At 39.2% G+C, this 20,694-nt stretch overlaps 1 protein-coding gene across 1 annotated transcript in view; it reads left to right on the top strand.

Annotated features, from left to right (window-relative positions):
• LOC138361444 (uncharacterized) overlaps positions 1-20,694 on the top strand; it is a gene marked incomplete at its 3' end in the record, with an annotated part of 47,125 nt that overhangs the window by 8,849 nt on the left and 17,582 nt on the right. The window contains exons 3-5 of the mRNA XM_069320776.1: positions 6,630-6,761; positions 11,028-11,159; positions 15,708-15,839. Coding sequence (XP_069176877.1) covers positions 6,630-6,761; positions 11,028-11,159; positions 15,708-15,839 — 396 coding nt within the window. The remainder of the gene's footprint in view (positions 1-6,629; positions 6,762-11,027; positions 11,160-15,707; positions 15,840-20,694) is intronic.

Genomic DNA, 20,694 nt, shown 5'->3' with positions numbered 1-20,694 from the left:
CTCTGGCACTCTGCCTGACTATTGATTTATTAAATATGGTTGACAGTGGGTCACAAAGCTCCTCTTTGCATTCTTTAAGCACTCTGGCAAACACTTCATCCGGCCCTGGGGATTTGTTTGGTTTGAGTTTTACTATTTGTTTAAGAACATCCTCCCTGGTAACAGCTAAACTCGTCAACCATCCCTCGTCCCCACCCACATAGACTTGTTCGGCTGAAGGCATATTGTTAAGTTCCTCTTTAGTAAATACAGATACAAAATATTTATTAAAAATACTACTCATCTCTTCATCACTATCTGTTATTTGACCTGTCTCAGTTTTTAATGGACCTATCCTTTCCCTAGACTTAGTACGATATAACTGAAAAAACCCTTTAGGATTTGTCTTTGCTTGCCCTGCTATGCGAACTTCATAGTTTCTTTTTGCTTTCCTTATCTCTTTTTTAACATTTCTAACCAGTTGTACGAATTCCTGTTCTAAAGTGACCTCCCCATTTTTAATCCTTTTGTACCAAGCTCTCTTTTTACCTATAAGGTTCTTCAAATTCTTTGTTATCCACTTTGGGTCATTAGTATTCGATCTATTCAATTTGTATGGTATACTACGTTCCTGTGCTTTGTTTAGAATATTCTTAAATAAGTTATATATTGAATCCACATCGAAATCCCCATTTAAGTCACCTATCGCTGGGTTCATGTCTTGCTCCAAGACCGGCCCACACCCCATACCCAAGACTTTCCAATCAATTTGACCCAAAAAATTTCTTAGGCTATTAAAATCAGCTTTTCGAAAATCTGGCACTTTAACAGAATTTTCTCCTACTGGTCTATTCCATTCTATGCTAAATCTGATTTCTTTGTGATCACTGCTCCCTAGCTCACTCCCTATTTCGATGTCATTAATTTGCGTTTCCCTGTTAGTTAACACTAAATCTAAAATATTATTTTCCCGTTTTGGTTCCTTAATGTGTTGCGTAAGAAAGCAATCGTCAATTAATTCTAGAAAATCTTCTGTTTCACTATTCCCTGTTTTGTTCAACCAGTTTATTCCGCTAAAATTAAAGTCACCCATGACATAAATACTGTTAGATCTAGATGCTCTAGATATTTCATCCCATAGGTGCTTTGCTTCCATTCTGTCTAAATTTGGTGGCCTATATATTACTCCTATTATAATATTATTTGCTTTTTCGTTTAATTCTATCCAAATAGTTTCTGTGTGTGGCTCTGTTTTGATTCCCTCTTTGAGACTACATTTCAAATTGTCCCTAACATATATGGCTACTCACCTCCTCATCTAATATATCTATCTGAATGAAATAGTTTAAATCCATATATTTGATATTCAGCTAATAGTTCTCTATTTTCTACATTCATCCACGTTTCGGTAAGTGCAATAATATCTATTTTTTTCTGTGCAGACAAGAGCATTTAATTCGTTAATTTTATTTCTTAGACTTCTACTGTTAGTGTAATATACCCTAAGTGAATTGTTATTTTGCGGACCTTCTCTTTCCCTGATCATTTTGCCAATTCCTTTCTCCCACAAACACATACTTTTATTACCTCCCTCCTCCAAATCAATTCCCATACCTCTATCTACTAACTGTTTAAACCCAAACAAACACCTCTAACCACTTCTTCCAACGAGTTCGCAACAGCAACAACCCCAGCTCTCGATAGATGCACCCCATCACGAGCATACATTTCATTTTTTCCATAGAAGTGTTCCCAGTTGTCTATGAAAGATATTGCATTTGATTTGCAATATCTTTCCAGCCGGCAATTGACACCAAGTGCCCTCGATATCCATTCATTTCCCACTCCCTTTCTTGGAAGAATGCCACATATGATCGGGATTCCTCCCTTGCTCCTAACTAATTCTATGGCTGTTTTATACCTCTGAATCAGTTCCTCACTCCTAACTCGACCAACATCATTTCCTCCCACGCTAATGCAAATAATGGGATTGTTCCCATTTCCAGCCATAATATCATTCATGTTGTTTATAATATCACCAATGCCAGCTCCGGGATAGCAAACCCTTAACCTGTTCCCCCTATCTCTAGCACAAAACGCTCTATCCAAATACCTTATCTGGGAATCTCCCACAACTAATGTTTGCTTAGGTACTTCCTTTACTTTCTGAGGGGCCTGCGCTTCCTTTCTCTTCGTTGCTTTCCCTTTTGCGCGATCCGCAGTCTCACCACAGCACTCGTCCTCCAAAACGTCAAATGAATTAGAAGTTGCTATGGCGTTTGAAGGCGGCTTTATCAAAGTCTTCTTAAGGCCCCTGTCTTTCACAACTCTCCAAGACGAGGTCCCTTTACTACTGGTCTCCTCCTTCGTTACTTCTCGTTGTTCTTTCAACTGACGGACCTCCTCCCGCAGAGAGTCCAATTCTGTCCTCAGGGCTCCCACTAGAGTCACCAGGTCCTTAACTACAACTTCCATATTGCTATGATAATATAACAACACTCAGAAGCTCCGGTTAACACAACCTCTCACTGTGACTTCACCTGACTGACTGTTGATGGAAGTGGAAGTGGAAGTGCCCAACCGATGGCATGGAAGTGCCCAACCGTTTCTGAAATTTTTTACCTCAATCTGTCTCCTTATTCACTACTGCTTTCCACATTAAGTTGTCCTGAAGTTACTCATAACTCACTGCTTGTAGTCTACACAGTTTACTCCAATAAAACATGAACATAAACCCAGTTTATAATTTATTTTCCCATCATTTAAATACTTGTTAAGGGAAGCAATAATAGAATATAATATATTATATTCTAATAATTATTATTAATATTATAAATTATATTATAATTATTATTATATTATTATATATTATAAATTATTATTATAATTATTATTATAAATAATTATTATTAATATAATAAAAGCAATAATATATTATACATCAGTTATTGATAGATCTTTTTTATTCTGGAATTAGTCTCTGTAACTGTACAATTTGATGCCGTTACTTTGTTTGAGATGTATACAAGAGTTGTTACATTCTTGTACAGCCACTAGTACGAGTAGCGTTTCGGGCAGGTCCCTTTAATACGATCCCCGCCGCGAAGAATTGTTTTTAGACCAAGTACACATATTACTGTTGAGTTAAACTGAGGCTACAGTTAAGGATTTGCGAACAGTAAATCCCCCCCGGCCAGGACACGAACCCATGACAAAGCGCTTGCGGAACGCCAGGCGAGTGTCTTACCACTACACCACAGAAACTGCCTAACTTAGTACTTGACAATCGTATAATATTAGAGATTTTGAGAAAACTGTACAATCAATCATATATGAAACAATCATGGGACCCCACCTCCACCACGTTACGCGGTAATTGGTTCCACAAATCAAAAATCCTGTTACCGAACCAGTATTTACCCAAGTCTTTCCTAAATCTTTAGGCAAAGACAAAGTAACGAGGAGCATTGAAGCGCAGGTCCCTCAAACTGCTCGAAAGGAAAAGGGAGAATCGAAGCGAATTTTGGTTGTGGGAGATTCCCAGGTGAGGTATTTAGACAGAACGTTTTGTGCCAGAGATAGGGGGAACAGATTAAGGGTTTGCTATCCGGGAGCTGGAATTGGTGATATTGTTGGAAACATGAATGATATTATGACAGGAAATGGGAACAAACCCATTATTTGTATTAGTGCAGGGGGTAATGATGTTTGACGAGTTAGGAGTGAGGAACTAATACAGAGATTCAGGACAGCCATTGAAGTTAGGAGCAAGGGAGGAATCCCAATCATATGTGGCATTCTTCCAAGAAAGGGAGTGGGAAATGAATGGATGTCAAGGGCACTTGGTGTCAATTGCCGGCTGGAAAGATATTGCAAATCAAATGCAATATCTTTCATAGACAACTGGGAACACTTCTATGGAAGAAATGAAATGTATGCTCGTGATGGGGTGCATCTATCGAGAGCTGGGGTTGTTGCTGTTGCGAACTCGTTGGAAGAAGTGGTTAGAGGTGTTTGTTTGGGTTTAAACTGTTAGTAGATAGAGGTATGGGAATTGATTTGGAGGAAGGAGATAATAAAAGTATGTGTTTGTGGGAGAAAGGAATTGGCAAAATGATCAGGGAAAGAGAAGTAACATTTCACTTAGGGTATATTACACTAACAGTAGAAGTCTAAGAAATACAATTAACGAATTAAATGCTCTTGTCTGCACAGAAAAATAGATATTATTGCACTTACCGAAATGTGGATGAATGTGGAAAATAGAGAACTATTAGCTGAATATCAAATAAATGGATTTAAACTATTTCACACAGATAGATATATTAGACGAGGAGAGGGAGTAGCCATATATGTTAGGGACAATTTGAAATGTAGTCTCAAAGAGGGAATCAAAACTGAGCCACACACAGTAACTTTTTGGATAGAATTATACGAAAAAGCAAATATTATTATAATAGGAGTTATATATAAGCCACCAAATTTAGACAGAATGGAAGCAAAGCATCTATGGGATGAAATATCTAGGACATCTAGATCTAACAGTATTTACGTAATGGGTGACTTTAATTTTAGTGGAATAAACTGGTTGAACAAAACAGGGAATAGTGAAGCAGACGATTTTCTAGAATTAATTGACGATTGCTTTCTTACGCAACGCATTAAGGAACCAAAACGGGAAAATAATATTTTAGATTTAGTGTTAACTTACAGGGAAACACAAATTTATGACATCGAAATAGGGAGTGAGCAAGGGAACAGTGATCACAAAGAAATCAGATTTAGCATAGAATGGAAAAGACCTGTAGGAGAAAATTCTGTTAAAGCGCCAGATTTTCGAAAAGCTGATTTTAATAGCCTAAGAAATTTTTTGGGTCAAATTGATTGGAAAGTCTTGGGTATGGGGTGTGGGCCGGTCTTGGAGCGAGACATGAACCCAGCGATAGGGGACTTAAATGGGGAATTCGATGTGGATTCAATATATAACGTATTTAAGAATATTCTAAACAAAGCACAGGAACGTAGTATACCATACAAATTGAATAGATCGAATACGTATAAATGATTTAGATTCAGGTTTGAGTAGCAACATTTGCAAATTTGCCGATGATACGAAAATCGGTAGGGAAATTAATTCGGAGGAGGACTCAGTATCACTTCAAGTTGATCTAGATAGGGTTTTGAAATGGTAAAAGGATTGGCAGATGCAGTTTAATGCTGATAAATGTAAAGTTCTGAGGTTAGATAATGATGATAGAGTTACAAGATACGAGCTAGATGGTGTTGAGATTGCGAAAGGGATCTGAGAGTTATGATTAGTAAGAATTTAAAACAAAAGGATCAATGCATAAATGTTCGTAATAAGGCAAATCGGACACTTGGATTTATTAATCGCAGCGTTAGTAACAAGACACCTGGTGTGGTTCTCAAGCTATATCTTGCTCTAGTTAGGCCCCATTTAGATTATGCAGTTCAGTTTTGGTCGCCATATTATAGAATGGATATAAATTCACTTGAACGTGTCCAGCGTAGGATGACTAAATTAATTCCCCAAATCAGAAATCTTTCATATGAAGAAAGATTAACAAAGCTTAAGTTGCATTCACTGGAAAGGCGATGAGTTAGGGGTGACATGATAGAGGTTTAGAAGTGGGTGAATGGACATAACAAAGGGGAAATTAATAGGGTATTAAAAGTATCAACACAAGACAGAACACGAAACAATGGGTATAAATTGGATAAGTTTAGATTTAGGAAAGACTAGGGTAAATACTGGTTCAGTAACAGGGTTGTTGATTTGTGGAACCAATTGCCGCGTAACATTTTGGAGGTGGGGTCCCTAGATTGTTTCAAGCATGGGTTGGACATGTATATGAATGGGATTGGGTGGTTATAAATAGGAGCTGCCTCGTATGGGCCAACAGGCCTTCTGCAGTTGTCTTTGTTCATATCCATTGTTTTGTGTTCTGTCTTTTGTTGATACTTTTAATACCCTTTTAAACCACTTAATGGTGATGCAGTAGGCAATTGTGTGTGTGTGTGTGCGTGCGTGTGTTGTGGAGAGAAGGAGATCGTAAATAGAGGGTCAAAAAGCCTTCTGCCCTTTTCTTTATTTTTATGGGTAGACCAGACAACATTTTACGGGTATTGTGACTGTATTTGAGGTGAAATAGATTCTGGCAACGTTGTTTGGGTTAATATACCTTCTGCATTTACCTTTATTCTACATGTAGGCCTCAGCTGGTGGTTTGTGGAGGGGAAGTGAGGCGGGCCGTTAAGGACTATATAACCAAGAGAGCTGTGTTAGCAGTGTTCACATCAACGCTAACACAGTCCTTCTCTCTCAGTCACTGACACCTCCAGCGACCATTCCCTGTTTCCCTGCAGACAGCCACGATGGCCGACATGTTCACTAAGGAGATGATCATTCAGCTCTCAATCGTCGGAGGACTTTTCCTGTTTGTAATACTCATGCATTTGCTGTGTTGCTTCATTAACAAGGTGAGGGTTGTTGCAACATCAACAAATTACCCGGACACAATGTGAGAGTTGCATTGTTTGATTTGTTGGGTATAAATTGTCATGTTGTTAACTATTTTAATATCTTGTTTACAACTTACAATGTTAATGTTCATGTTTTATGTTTTCAGGTGAAGACCTCCTCAAAGTCAAGTGGGGAACAGCCTAATTCCTACTACAGCTTCCAGAATGAGATAACCAACTTTGATGGGCTCAAATGCTCCTCTCAAGAGTCTGCTTGGCCCCTTGGCCAGACACACAATGTATAATACGACGCCCTAAGTGTCGCCAGCAGCTCTCTGGATGTGCCGAGGCCTCATCCAACATTTACCACCTTCCAGGTTAAGGACTCCTGTCAACACTTCAGAGGTCATGTCACCGGCCTCTCCCTACCCGCAGTCAACAGCCCAGAAAGTGACCACGTTGGAGGAAATCTCTCTATTCCTGGGCCAGCCTTCAGAGGACATTAGTAAGGCTTCTGATATTATGAAAGACAAGACACCAATACCTTTGAGAGACATGACCTTGGTAGAGGTACATCCTGGCACCGACCAGTCCCACCAAGCGACCAGGGGCATAGTCAGGCAAACCTTAGCTCTAACACGTCACACTGCCTCGACCAGATGGAAGAGGCTCTAGTGTCCTGTCTATCAAGTGTTTCAAACTGTTGCTTTCCACATAATGTTGTCCTGGAAGTTACTCATAACTTCCTGCTTGTAGTCTACACAGTTTACTCCAATAAAACATGAACATAAACCCAGTTTATAATTTATTTTCCCATCATTTAAATACTTGTTAAGGGAAAGCAATAATATATTATACATCAGTTATTGATAGATCTTTTTTATTCTGGAATTAGTCTCTGTAACTGTACAATTTGATGCCGTTACATTGTTTGAGATGTATACAAGAGTTGTTACATTCTTGTACAGCCACTAGTATGAGTAGCGTTTCGGGCAGGTCCCTTTAATACGATCCCCGCCGCGAAGAATTGTTTTTAGACCAAGTACACATATTACTGTTGAGTTAAACTGAGGCTACAGTTAAGGATTTGCGAACAGTAAATCCCCCCCGGCCAGGACACGAACCCATGACAAAGCGCTTGCGGAATGCCAGGCGAGTGTCTTACCACTACACCACAGAGACTGCCTAACTTAGTACTTGACAATCGTATAATATTAGAGATTTTGAGAAAACTGTACAATCAATCATATATGAAACAATCATGGGACCCCACCTCCACCACGTTACGCGGTAATTGGTTCCACAAATCAAAAATTCTGTTACCGAACCAGTATTTACCTAAAAATAGTCTTTCCTAAATCTTTAGGCAAAGACAAAGTAACGAGGAGCATTGAAGCGCAGGTCCCTCAAACTGCTCGAAAGGAAAAGGGAGAATCGAAGCGAATTTTGGTTGTGGGAGATTCCCAGGTGAGGTATTTAGACAGAACGTTTTGTGCCAGAGATAGGGGGAACAGATTAAGGGTTTGCTATCCGGGAGCTGGAATTGGTGATATTGTTGGAAACATGAATGGGAACAAACCCATTATTTGTATTAGTGCAGGGGGTAATGATGTTTGACGAGTTAGGAGTGAGGAACTAATACAGAGATTCAGGACAGCCATTGAAGTTAGGAGCAAGGGAGGAATCCCAATCATATGTGGCATTCTTCCAAGAAAGGGAGTGGGAAATGAATGGATGGCAAGGGCACTTGGTGTCATTTGCCGGCTGGAAAGATATTGCAAATCAAATGCAATATCTTTCATAGACAACTGGGAACACTTCTATGGAAGAAATGAAATGTATGCTCGTGATGGGGTGCATCTATCGAGAGCTGGGGTTGTTGCTGTTGCGAACTCGTTGGAAGAAGTGGTTAGAGGTGTTTGTTTGGGTTTAAACTGTTAGTAGATAGAGGTATGGGAATTGATTTGGAGGAAGGAGATAATAAAAGTATGTGTTTGTGGAAGAAAGGAATTGGCAAAATGATCAGGGAAAGAAAAGGGCCTCAAAATAACAATTCACTTAGGGTATATTACACTAACAGTAGAAGTCTAAGAAATACAATTAACGAATTAAATGCTCTTGTCTGCACAGAAAAAATAGATATTATTGCACTTACCGAAATGTGGATGAATGTGGAAAATAGAGAACTATTAGCTGAATATCAAATAAATGGATTTAAACTATTTCACACAGATAGATATATTAGACGAGGAGAGGGAGTAGCCATATATGTTAGGGACAATTTGAAATGTAGTCTCAAAGAGGGAATCAAAACTGAGCCACACACAGTAACTTTTTGGATAGAATTATACGAAAAAGCAAATATTATTATAATAGGAGTTATATATAAGCCACCAAATTTAGACAGAATGGAAGCAAAGCATCTATGGGATGAAATATCTAGGACATCTAGATCTAACAGTATTTACGTAATGGGTGACTTTAATTTTAGTGGAATAAACTGGTTGAACAAAACAGGGAATAGTGAAGCAGACGATTTTCTAGAATTAATTGACGATTGCTTTCTTACGCAACGCATTAAGGAACCAAAACGGGAAAATAATATTTTAGATTTAGTGTTAACTTACAGGGAAACACAAATTTATGACATCGAAATAGGGAGTGAGCAAGGGAACAGTGATCACAAAGAAATCAGATTTAGCATAGAATGGAAAAGACCTGTAGGAGAAAATTCTGTTAAAGCGCCAGATTTTCGAAAAGCTGATTTTAATAGCCTAAGAAATTTTTTGGGTCAAATTGATTGGAAAGTCTTGGGTATGGGGTGTGGGCCGGTCTTGGAGCGAGACATGAACCCAGCGATAGGGGACTTAAATGGGGAATTCGATGTGGATTCAATATATAACGTATTTAAGAATATTCTAAACAAAGCACAGGAACGTAGTATACCATACAAATTGAATAGATCGAATACGTATAAATGATTTAGATTCAGGTTTGAGTAGCAACATTTGCAAATTTGCCGATGATACGAAAATCGGTAGGGAAATTAATTCGGAGGAGGACTCAGTATCACTTCAAGTTGATCTAGATAGGGTTTTGAAATGGTAAAAGGATTGGCAGATGCAGTTTAATGCTGATAAATGTAAAGTTCTGAGGTTAGATAATGATGATAGAGTTACAAGATACGAGCTAGATGGTGTTGAGATTGCGAAAGGGATCTGAGAGTTATGATTAGTAAGAATTTAAAACAAAAGGATCAATGCATAAATGTTCGTAATAAGGCAAATCGGACACTTGGATTTATTAATCGCAGCGTTAGTAACAAGACACCTGGTGTGGTTCTCAAGCTATATCTTGCTCTAGTTAGGCCCCATTTAGATTATGCAGTTCAGTTTTGGTCGCCATATTATAGAATGGATATAAATTCACTTGAACGTGTCCAGCGTAGGATGACTAAATTAATTCCCCAAATCAGAAATCTTTCATATGAAGAAAGATTAACAAAGCTTAAGTTGCATTCACTGGAAAGGCGATGAGTTAGGGGTGACATGATAGAGGTTTAGAAGTGGGTGAATGGACATAACAAAGGGGAAATTAATAGGGTATTAAAAGTATCAACACAAGACAGAACACGAAACAATGGGTATAAATTGGATAAGTTTAGATTTAGGAAAGACTAGGGTAAATACTGGTTCAGTAACAGGGTTGTTGATTTGTGGAACCAATTGCCGCGTAACATTTTGGAGGTGGGGTCCCTAGATTGTTTCAAGCATGGGTTGGACATGTATATGAATGGGATTGGGTGGTTATAAATAGGAGCTGCCTCGTATGGGCCAACAGGCCTTCTGCAGTTGTCTTTGTTCATATCCATTGTTTTGTGTTCTGTCTTTTGTTGATACTTTTAATACCCTTTTAAACCACTTAATGGTGATGCAGTAGGCAATTGTGTGTGTGTGTGTGCGTGCGTGTGTTGTGGAGAGAAGGAGATCGTAAATAGAGGGTCAAAAAGCCTTCTGCCCTTTTCTTTATTTTTATGGGTAGACCAGACAACATTTTACGGGTATTGTGACTGTATTTGAGGTGAAATAGATTCTGGCAACGTTGTTTGGGTTAATATACCTTCTGCATTTACCTTTATTCTACATGTAGGCCTCAGCTGGTGGTTTGTGGAGGGGAAGTGAGGCGGGCCGTTAAGGACTATATAACCAAGAGAGCTGTGTTAGCAGTGTTCACATCAACGCTAACACAGTCCTTCTCTCTCAGTCACTGACACCTCCAGCGACCATTCCCTGTTTCCCTGCAGACAGCCACGATGGCCGACATGTTCACTAAGGAGATGATCATTCAGCTCTCAATCGTCGGAGGACTTTTCCTGTTTGTAATACTCATGCATTTGCTGTGTTGCTTCATTAACAAGGTGAGGGTTGTTGCAACATCAACAAATTACCCGGACACAATGTGAGAGTTGCATTGTTTGATTTGTTGGGTATAAATTGTCATGTTGTTAACTATTTTAATATCTTGTTTACAATTACAATGTTAATGTTCATGTTTTATGTTTTCAGGTGAAGACCTCCTCAAAGTCAAGTGGGGAACAGCCTAATTCCTACTACAGCTTCCAGAATGAGATAACCAACTTTGATGGGCTCAAATGCTCCTCTCAAGAGTCTGCTTGGCCCCTTGGCCAGACACACAATGTATAATACGACGCCCTAAGTGTCGCCAGCAGCTCTCTGGATGTGCCGAGGCCTCATCCAACATTTACCACCTTCCAGGTTAAGACTCCTGTCAACACTTCAGAGGTCATGTCACCGGCCTCTCCCTACCCGCAGTCAACAGCCCAGAAAGTGACCACGTTGGAGGAAATCTCTCTATTCCTGGGCCAGCCTTCAGAGGACATTAGTAAGGCTTCTGATATTATGAAAGACAAGACACCAATACCTTTGAGAGACATGACCTTGGTAGAGGTACATCCTGGCACCGACCAGTCCCACCAAGCGACCAGGGGCATAGTCAGGCAAACCTTAGCTCTAACACGTCACACTGCCTCGACCAGATGGAAGAGGCTCTAGTGTCCTGTCTATCAAGTTTCAAACTGTTGCTTTCCACATAATGTTGTCCTGGAAGTTACTCATAACTTTCTGCTTGTAGTCTACACAGTTTACTCCAATAAAACATGAACATAAACCCAGTTTATAATTTATTTTCCCATCATTTAAATACTTGTTAAGGGAAACAATAATATATTATACATCAGTTATTGATAGATCTTTTTTATTCTGGAATTAGTCTCTGTAACTGTACAATTTGATGCCGTTACATTGTTTGAGATGTATACAAGAGTTGTTACATTCTTGTACAGCCACTAGTATGAGTAGCGTTTCGGGCAGGTCCCTTTAATACGATCCCCGCCGCGAAGAATTGTTTTTAGACCAAGTACACATATTACTGTTGAGTTAAACTGAGGCTACAGTTAAGGATTTGCGAACAGTAAATCCCCCCCGGCCAGGACACGAACCCATGACAAAGCGCTTGCGGAATGCCAGGCGAGTGTCTTACCACTACACCACAGAGACTGCCTAACTTAGTACTTGACAATCGTATAATATTAGAGATTTTGAGAAAACTGTACAATCAATCATATATGAAACAATCATGGGACCCCACCTCCACCACGTTACGCGGTAATTGGTTCCACAAATCAAAAATTCTGTTACCGAACCAGTATTTACCTAAAAATAGTCTTTCCTAAATCTTTAGGCAAAGACAAAGTAACGAGGAGCATTGAAGCGCAGGTCCCTCAAACTGCTCGAAAGGAAAAGGGAGAATCGAAGCGAATTTTGGTTGTGGGAGATTCCCAGGTGAGGTATTTAGACAGAACGTTTTGTGCCAGAGATAGGGGGAACAGATTAAGGGTTTGCTATCCGGGAGCTGGAATTGGTGATATTGTTGGAAACATGATATGGGAACAAACCCATTATTTGTATTAGTGCAGGGGGTAATGATGTTTGACGAGTTAGGAGTGAGGAACTAATACAGAGATTCAGGACAGCCATTGAAGTTAGGAGCAAGGGAGGAATCCCAATCATATGTGGCATTCTTCCAAGAAAGGGAGTGGGAAATGAATGGATGGCAAGGGCACTTGGTGTCATTTGCCGGCTGGAAAGATATTGCAAATCAAATGCAATATCTTTCATAGACAACTGGGAACACTTCTATGGAAGAAATGAAATGTATGCTCGTGATGGGGTGCATCTATCGAGAGCTGGGGTTGTTGCTGTTGCGAACTCGTTGGAAGAAGTGGTTAGAGGTGTTTGTTTGGGTTTAAACTGTTAGTAGATAGAGGTATGGGAATTGATTTGGAGGAAGGAGATAATAAAAGTATGTGTTTGTGGAAGAAAGGAATTGGCAAAATGATCAGGGAAAGAAAAGGGCCTCAAAATAACAATTCACTTAGGGTATATTACACTAACAGTAGAAGTCTAAGAAATACAATTAACGAATTAAATGCTCTTGTCTGCACAGAAAAAATAGATATTATTGCACTTACCGAAATGTGGATGAATGTGGAAAATAGAGAACTATTAGCTGAATATCAAATAAATGGATTTAAACTATTTCACACAGATAGATATATTAGACGAGGAGGGGGAGTAGCCATGTATGTTAGGGACAATTTGAAATGTAGTCTCAAAGAGGGAATCAAAACTGAGCCACACACAGTAACTTTTTGGATAGAATTATACGAAAAAGCAAATATTATTATAATAGGAGTTATATATAAGCCACCAAATTTAGACAGAATGGAAGCAAAGCATCTATGGGATGAAATATCTAGGACATCTAGATCTAACAGTATTTACGTAATGGGTGACTTTAATTTTAGTGGAATAAACTGGTTGAACAAAACAGGGAATAGTGAAGCAGACGATTTTCTAGAATTAATTGACGATTGCTTTCTTACGCAACGCATTAAGGAACCAAAACGGGAAAATAATATTTTAGATTTAGTGTTAACTTACAGGGAAACACAAATTTATGACATCGAAATAGGGAGTGAGCAAGGGAACAGTGATCACAAAGAAATCAGATTTAGCATAGAATGGAAAAGACCTGTAGGAGAAAATTCTGTTAAAGCGCCAGATTTTCGAAAAGCTGATTTTAATAGCCTAAGAAATTTTTTGGGTCAAATTGATTGGAAAGTCTTGGGTATGGGGTGTGGGCCGGTCTTGGAGCGAGACATGAACCCAGCGATAGGGGACTTAAATGGGGAATTCGATGTGGATTCAATATATAACGTATTTAAGAATATTCTAAACAAAGCACAGGAACGTAGTATACCATACAAATTGAATAGATCGAATACGTATAAATGATTTAGATTCAGGTTTGAGTAGCAACATTTGCAAATTTGCCGATGATACGAAAATCGGTAGGGAAATTAATTCGGAGGAGGACTCAGTATCACTTCAAGTTGATCTAGATAGGGTTTTGAAATGGTAAAAGGATTGGCAGATGCAGTTTAATGCTGATAAATGTAAAGTTCTGAGGTTAGATAATGATGATAGAGTTACAAGATACGAGCTAGATGGTGTTGAGATTGCGAAAGGGATCTGAGAGTTATGATTAATAAGAATTTAAAACAAAAGGATCAATGCATAAATGTTCGTAATAAGGCAAATCGGACACTTGGATTTATTAATCGCAGCGTTAGTAACAAGACACCTGGTGTGGTTCTCAAGCTATATCTTGCTCTAGTTAGGCCCCATTTAGATTATGCAGTTCAGTTTTGGTCGCCATATTATAGAATGGATATAAATTCACTTGAACGTGTCCAGCGTAGGATGACTAAATTAATTCCCCAAATCAGAAATCTTTCATATGAAGAAAGATTAACAAACCTTAAGTTGCATTCACTGGAAAGGCGATGAGTTAGGGGTGACATGATAGAGGTTTAGAAGTGGGTGAATGGACATAACAAAGGGGAAATTAATAGGGTATTAAAAGTATCAACACAAGACAGAACACGAAACAATGGGTATAAATTGGATAAGTTTAGATTTAGGAAAGACTAGGGTAAATACTGGTTCAGTAACAGGGTTGTTGATTTGTGGAACCAATTGCCGCGTAACATTTTGGAGGTGGGGTCCCTCGATTGTTTCAAGCATGGGTTGGACATGTATATGAATGGGATTGGGTGGTTATAAATAAGAACAAAGGTAACTGCAGAAGGCCTATTGGCCCATACGAGGCAGCTCCTATTCTATAACCACCCAATCCCACTCATATACTTGTCCAACCCGTGCTTGAAACAATCGAGGGACCCCACCTCCACAATGTTACGCGGCAATTGGTTCCACAAATCAACAACCCTGTTACTGAACTAGTATTTACCCAAGTCTTTCCTAAATCTAAACTTATCCAATTTATATCCATTGTTTCGTGTTCTGTCCTGTGTTGATACTTTTAATACCCTATTAATATCCCCCCGGTTATAGGAGCTGCCTCGTATGGGCCAACAGGCCTTCTGCAGTTGCCTTTGTTCATATCCATTGTTTTGTGTTCTGTCTTTTGTTGATACTTTTAATACCCTTTTAAACCACTTAATGGTGATGCAGTAGGCAATTGTGTGTGTGTGTGTGCGTGCGTGTGTTGTGGAGAGAAGGAGATCGTAAATAGAGGGTCAAAAAGCCTTCTGCCCTTTTCTTTATTTTTATGGGTAGACCAGACAACATTTTACGGGTATTGTGACTGTATTTGAGGTGAAATAGATTCTGGCAACGTTGTTTGGGTTAATATACCTTCTGCATTTACCTTTATTCTACATGTAGGCCTCAGCTGGTGGTTTGTGGAGGGGAAGTGAGGCGGGCCGTTAAGGACTATATAACCAAGAGAGCTGTGTTAGCAGTGTTCACATCAACGCTAACAGTCCTTCTCTCTCAGTCACTGACACCTCCAGCGACCATTCCCTGTTTCCCTGCAGACAGCCACGATGGCCGACATGTTCACTAAGGAGATGATCATTCAGCTCTCAATCGTCGGAGGACTTTTGCTGTTTGTAATACTCATGCATTTGCTGTGTTGCTTCATTAACAAGGTGAGGGTTGTTGCAACATCAACAAATTACCCGGACACAATGTGAGAGTTGCATTGTTTGATTTGTTGGGTATAAATTGCCATGTTGTTAACTATTTTAATATCTTGTTTACAACTACAATGTTACTGTTCATGTTTTATGTTTTCAGGTGAAGACCTCCTCAAAGTCAAGTGGGGAACAGCCTAATTCCTACTACAGCTTCCAGAATGAGATAACCAACTTTGATGGGCTCAAATGCTCCTCTCAAGAGTCTGCTTGGCCCCTTGGCCAGACACACAATGTATAATACGACGCCCTAAGTGTCGCCAGCAGCTCTCTGGATGTGCCGAGGCCTCATCCAACATTTACCACCTTCCAGGTTAAGACTCCTGTCAACACTTCAGAGGTCATGTCACCGGCCTCTCCCTACCCGCAGTCAACAGCCCAGAAAGTGACCACGTAGGAGGAAATCTCTCTATTCCTGGGCCAGCCTTCAGAGGACATTAGTAAGGCTTCTGATATTATGAAAGACAAGACACCAATACCTTTGAGAGACATGACCTTGGTAGAGGTACATCCTGGCACCGACCAGTCCCACCAAGCGACCAGGGGCATAGTCAGGCAAGCCTTGGCTCTAACACGTCACACTGCCTCGACCAGATGGAAGAGGCTCTAGTGTCCTGTCTATCAAGTGTTTCAAACTGTTGCTTTCCACATTAAATTGTCCTGAAGTTACTCATAACTCACTGCTTGTAGTCTACACAGTTTACTCCAATAAAACATGAACATAAACCCAGTTTATAATTTATCTTCCCATCATTTAAATACTTGTTAAGGGAAGCAATAATATATTATACATCAGTTATTGATAGATCTTTTTTATTCTGGAATTAGTCTCTGTAACTGTACAATTTGATGCCGTTACTTTGTTTGAGATGTATACAAGAGTTGTTACATTCTTGTACAGCCACTAGTACGAGTAGCGTTTCGGGCAGGTCCCTTTAATACGATCCCCGCCGCGAAGAATTGTTTTTAGACCAAGTACACATATTACTGTTGAGTTAAACTGAGGCTACATTTAAGGATTTGCGAACAGTAAATCCCCCCCGGCCAGGACACGAACCCATGACAAAGCGCTTGCGGAACGCCAGGCGAGTGTCTTACCACTACACCACAGAAACTGCCTAACTTAGTACTTGACAATCGTATAATATTAGAGATTTTGAGAAAACTGTACAATCAATCATATATGAAACAATCATGGGACCCCACCTCCACCACGTTACGCGGTAATTGGTTCCACAAATCAAAAATCCTGTTACCGAACCAGTATTTACCCAAGTCTTTCCTAAATCTTTAGGCAAAGACAAAGTAACGAGGAGCATTGAAGCGCAGGTCCCTCAAACTGTTCGAAAGGAAAAGGGAGAATCAAAGCGAATTTTGGTTGTGGGTGATTCCCAGGTGAGGTATTTAGACAGAACGTTTTGTGCCAGAGATAGGGGGAACAGATTAAGGGTTTGCTATCCGGGAGCTGGAATTGGTGATATTGTTGGAAACATGAATGATATTATGACAGGAAATGGGAACAAACCCATTATTTGTATTAGTGCAGGGGGTAATGATGTTTGACGAGTTAGGAGTGAGGAACTAATACAGAGATTCAGGACAGCCATTGAAGTTAGGAGCAAGGGAGGAATCCCAATCATATGTGGCATTCTTCCAAGAAAGGGAGTGGGAAATGAATGGATGTCAAGGGCACTTGGTGTCAATTGCCGGCTGGAAAGATATTGCAAATCAAATGCAATATCTTTCATAGACAACTGGGAACACTTCTATGGAAGAAATGAAATGTATGCTCGTGATGGGGTGCATCTATCGAGAGCTGGGGTTGTTGCTGTTGCGAACTCGTTGGAAGAAGTGGTTAGAGGTGTTTGTTTGGGTTTAAACTGTTAGTAGATAGAGGTATGGGAATTGATTTGGAGGAAGGAGATAATAAAAGTATGTGTTTGAGGGAGAAAGGAATTGGCAAAATGATCAGGGAAAGAGAAGGGCCTCAAAATAACATAAGAACAAAGGTAACTGCAGAAGGCCTATTGGCCCATACGAGGCAGCTCCTATTCTATAACCACCCAATCCCACTCATATACTTGTCCAACCCGTGCTTGAAACAATCGAGGGACCCCACCTCCACAATGTTACGCGGCAATTGGTTCCACAAATCAACAACCCTGTTACTGAACCAGTATTTACCCAAGTCTTTCCTAAATCTAAACTTATCCAATTTATATCCATTGTTTCGTGTTCTGTCCTGTGTTGATACTTTTAATACCCTATTAATATCCCCCCGGTTATGTCCATTCATCCACTTGTAAACCTCTATCATGTCACCCCTAACTCTTCGCCTTTCCAGTGAATGCAACTTAAGCTTTGTTAATCTTTCTTCATATGAAAGATTTCTAATTTGGGGAATTAACTTAGTCATCCTACGCTGGACACGTTCAAGTGAATTTATATCCATTCTATAATATGGCGACCAAAACTGAACTGCATAATCTAAATGGGGCCTAACTAGAGCAAGATATAGCTTGAGAACCACACCAGGTGTCTTGTTACTAACGCTGCGATTAATAAATCCAAGTGTCCGATTTGCCTTATTACGAACATTTATGCATTGATCCTTTTGTTTTAAATTCTTACTAATCATAACTCCCAGATCCCTTTCGCAATCACAACACCATCTAGCTCGTATCTTGTAACTCTATCATCATTACCTAACCTCAGAACTTTACATTTATCAGCATTAAACTGCATCTGCCAATCCTTTGACCATTTCAAAACCCTATCTAGATCAACTTGAAGTGATAGTGAGTCCTCCTCCGAATTAATTTCCCTACCGATTTTCGTATCATCGGCAAATTTGCAAATGTTGCTACTCAAACCTGAATCTAAATCATTTATATATATTATAAACAACAGCGGTCCCAGGACAGAGCCTTGAGGCACTCCACTTACAACATTTTCCCACTCTGACTTGATTCCATTTATACTAACTCTCTGTTTCCTTTGGTATAGCCATGCCCTAATCCAGCTTAATATAGCACCCCCAATACCATGAGACTCTATTTTTTTAATCAGTCTTTCATGTGGCACTGTATCAAAAGCTTTGCTAAAGTCAAGGTATACAACATCGCAATCCTTACCACTATCAACTGCCTCAACAATGCTAGAATAAAAAGATAACAAATTTGTTAAACATGAACGGCCATTTATAAAACCATGTTGCGACTCAATTATTAATTTATGTTTTTCAAGATGAAGACGAATTTTATTTGCTATTATAGATTCGAGTAACTTTCCCACAATAGACGTTAGGCTAATTGGTCGATAGTTAGACGCAAGTGATCTATCTCCTTTCTTAAAAACTGGTATCACATTAGCAACTTTCCAAAACTCTGGCACTCTGCCTGACTCTATTGATTTATTAAATATGGTTGACAGTGGGTCACAAAGCTCCTCTTTGCATTCTTTAAGCACCCTAGCAAACACTTCATCCGGCCCTGGGGATTTGTTTGGTTTGAGTTTTACTATTTGTTTAAGAACATCCTCCCTGGTAACTGCTAAACTCGTCAACCTGTCCTCGTCCCCACCCACATAGACTTGTTCGGCTGAAGGCATATTGTTAAGTTCCTCTTTAGTAAATACAGATACAAAATATTTATTAAAAATACTACTCATCTCTTCATCACTATCTGTTATTTGACCTGTCTCAGTTTTTAATGGACCTATCCTTTCCCTAGTCTTAGTACGATATAACTGAAAAAACCCTTTAGGATTTGTCTTTGCTTGCCCTGCTATGCGAACTTCATAGTTTCTTTTTGCTTTCCTTATCTCTTTTTTAACATTTCTAACCAGTTGTACGAATTCCTGTTCTAAAGTGACCTCCCCATTTTTAATCCTTTTGTACCAAGCTCTCTTTTTACCTATAAGGTTCCTCAAATTCTTTGTTATCCACTTTGGGTCATTAGTATACGATCTATTCAATTTGTATGGTATACTACGTTCCTGTGCTTTGTTTAGAATATTCTTAAATAAGTTATATATTGAATCCACATCGAAATCCCCATTTAAGTCACCTATCGCTGGGTTCATGTCTCGCTCCAAGACCGGCCCACACCCCATACCCAAGCCTTTCCAATCAATTTGACCCAAAAACTTTCTTAGGCTATTAAAATCAGCTTTTCGAAAATCTGGCACTTTAACAGAATTTTCTCCTACTGGTCTATTCCATTCTATGCTAAATCTGATTTCTTTGTGATCACTGCTCCCTAGTTGCGAACTCGTTGGAAGAAGTGGTTAGAGGTGTTTGTTTGGGTTTAAACTGTTAGTAGATAGAGGTATGGGAATTGATTTGGAGGAAGGAGATAATAAAAGTATGTGTTTGTGGAAGAAAGGAATTGGCAAAATGATCAGGGAAAGAAAAGGGCCTCAAAATAACAATTCACTTAGGGTATATTACACTAACAGTAGAAGTCTAAGAAATACAATTAACGAATTAAATGCTCTTGTCTGCACAGAAAAAATAGATATTATTGCACTTACCGAAATGTGGATGAATGTGGAAAATAGAGAACTATTATCTGAATATCAAATAAATGGATTTAAACTATTTCACACAGATAGATATATTAGACGAGGAGGGGGAGTAGCCATGTATGTTAGGGACAATTTGAAATGTAGTCTCAAAGAGGGAATCAAAACTGAGCCACACACAGTAACTTTTTGGATAGAATTATACGAAAAAGCAAATATTATTATAATAGGAGTTATATATAAGCCACCAAATTTAGACAGAATGGAAGCAAAGCATCTATGGGATGAAATATCTAGGACATCTAGATCTAACAGTATTTACGTAATGGGTGACTTTAATTTTAGTGGAATAAACTGGTTGAACAAAACAGGGAATAGTGAAGCAGACGATTTTCTAGAATTAATTGACGATTGCTTTCTTACGCAACGCATTAAGGAACCAAAACGGGAAAATAATGTTTTAGATTTAGTGTTAACTTACAGGGAAACACAAATTTATGACATCGAAATAGGGAGTGAGCAAGGGAACAGTGATCACAAAGAAATCAGATTTAGCATAGAATGGA

Source organism: Procambarus clarkii, unplaced genomic scaffold, assembly GCF_040958095.1.
Source record: "Procambarus clarkii isolate CNS0578487 unplaced genomic scaffold, FALCON_Pclarkii_2.0 HiC_scaffold_378, whole genome shotgun sequence".
NCBI lineage: Eukaryota > Metazoa > Arthropoda > Malacostraca > Decapoda > Cambaridae > Procambarus > Procambarus clarkii.
The sequence above is the reverse complement of the archived record's forward strand: the minus strand, read 5'-3'. Positions and strand labels throughout refer to the sequence as shown.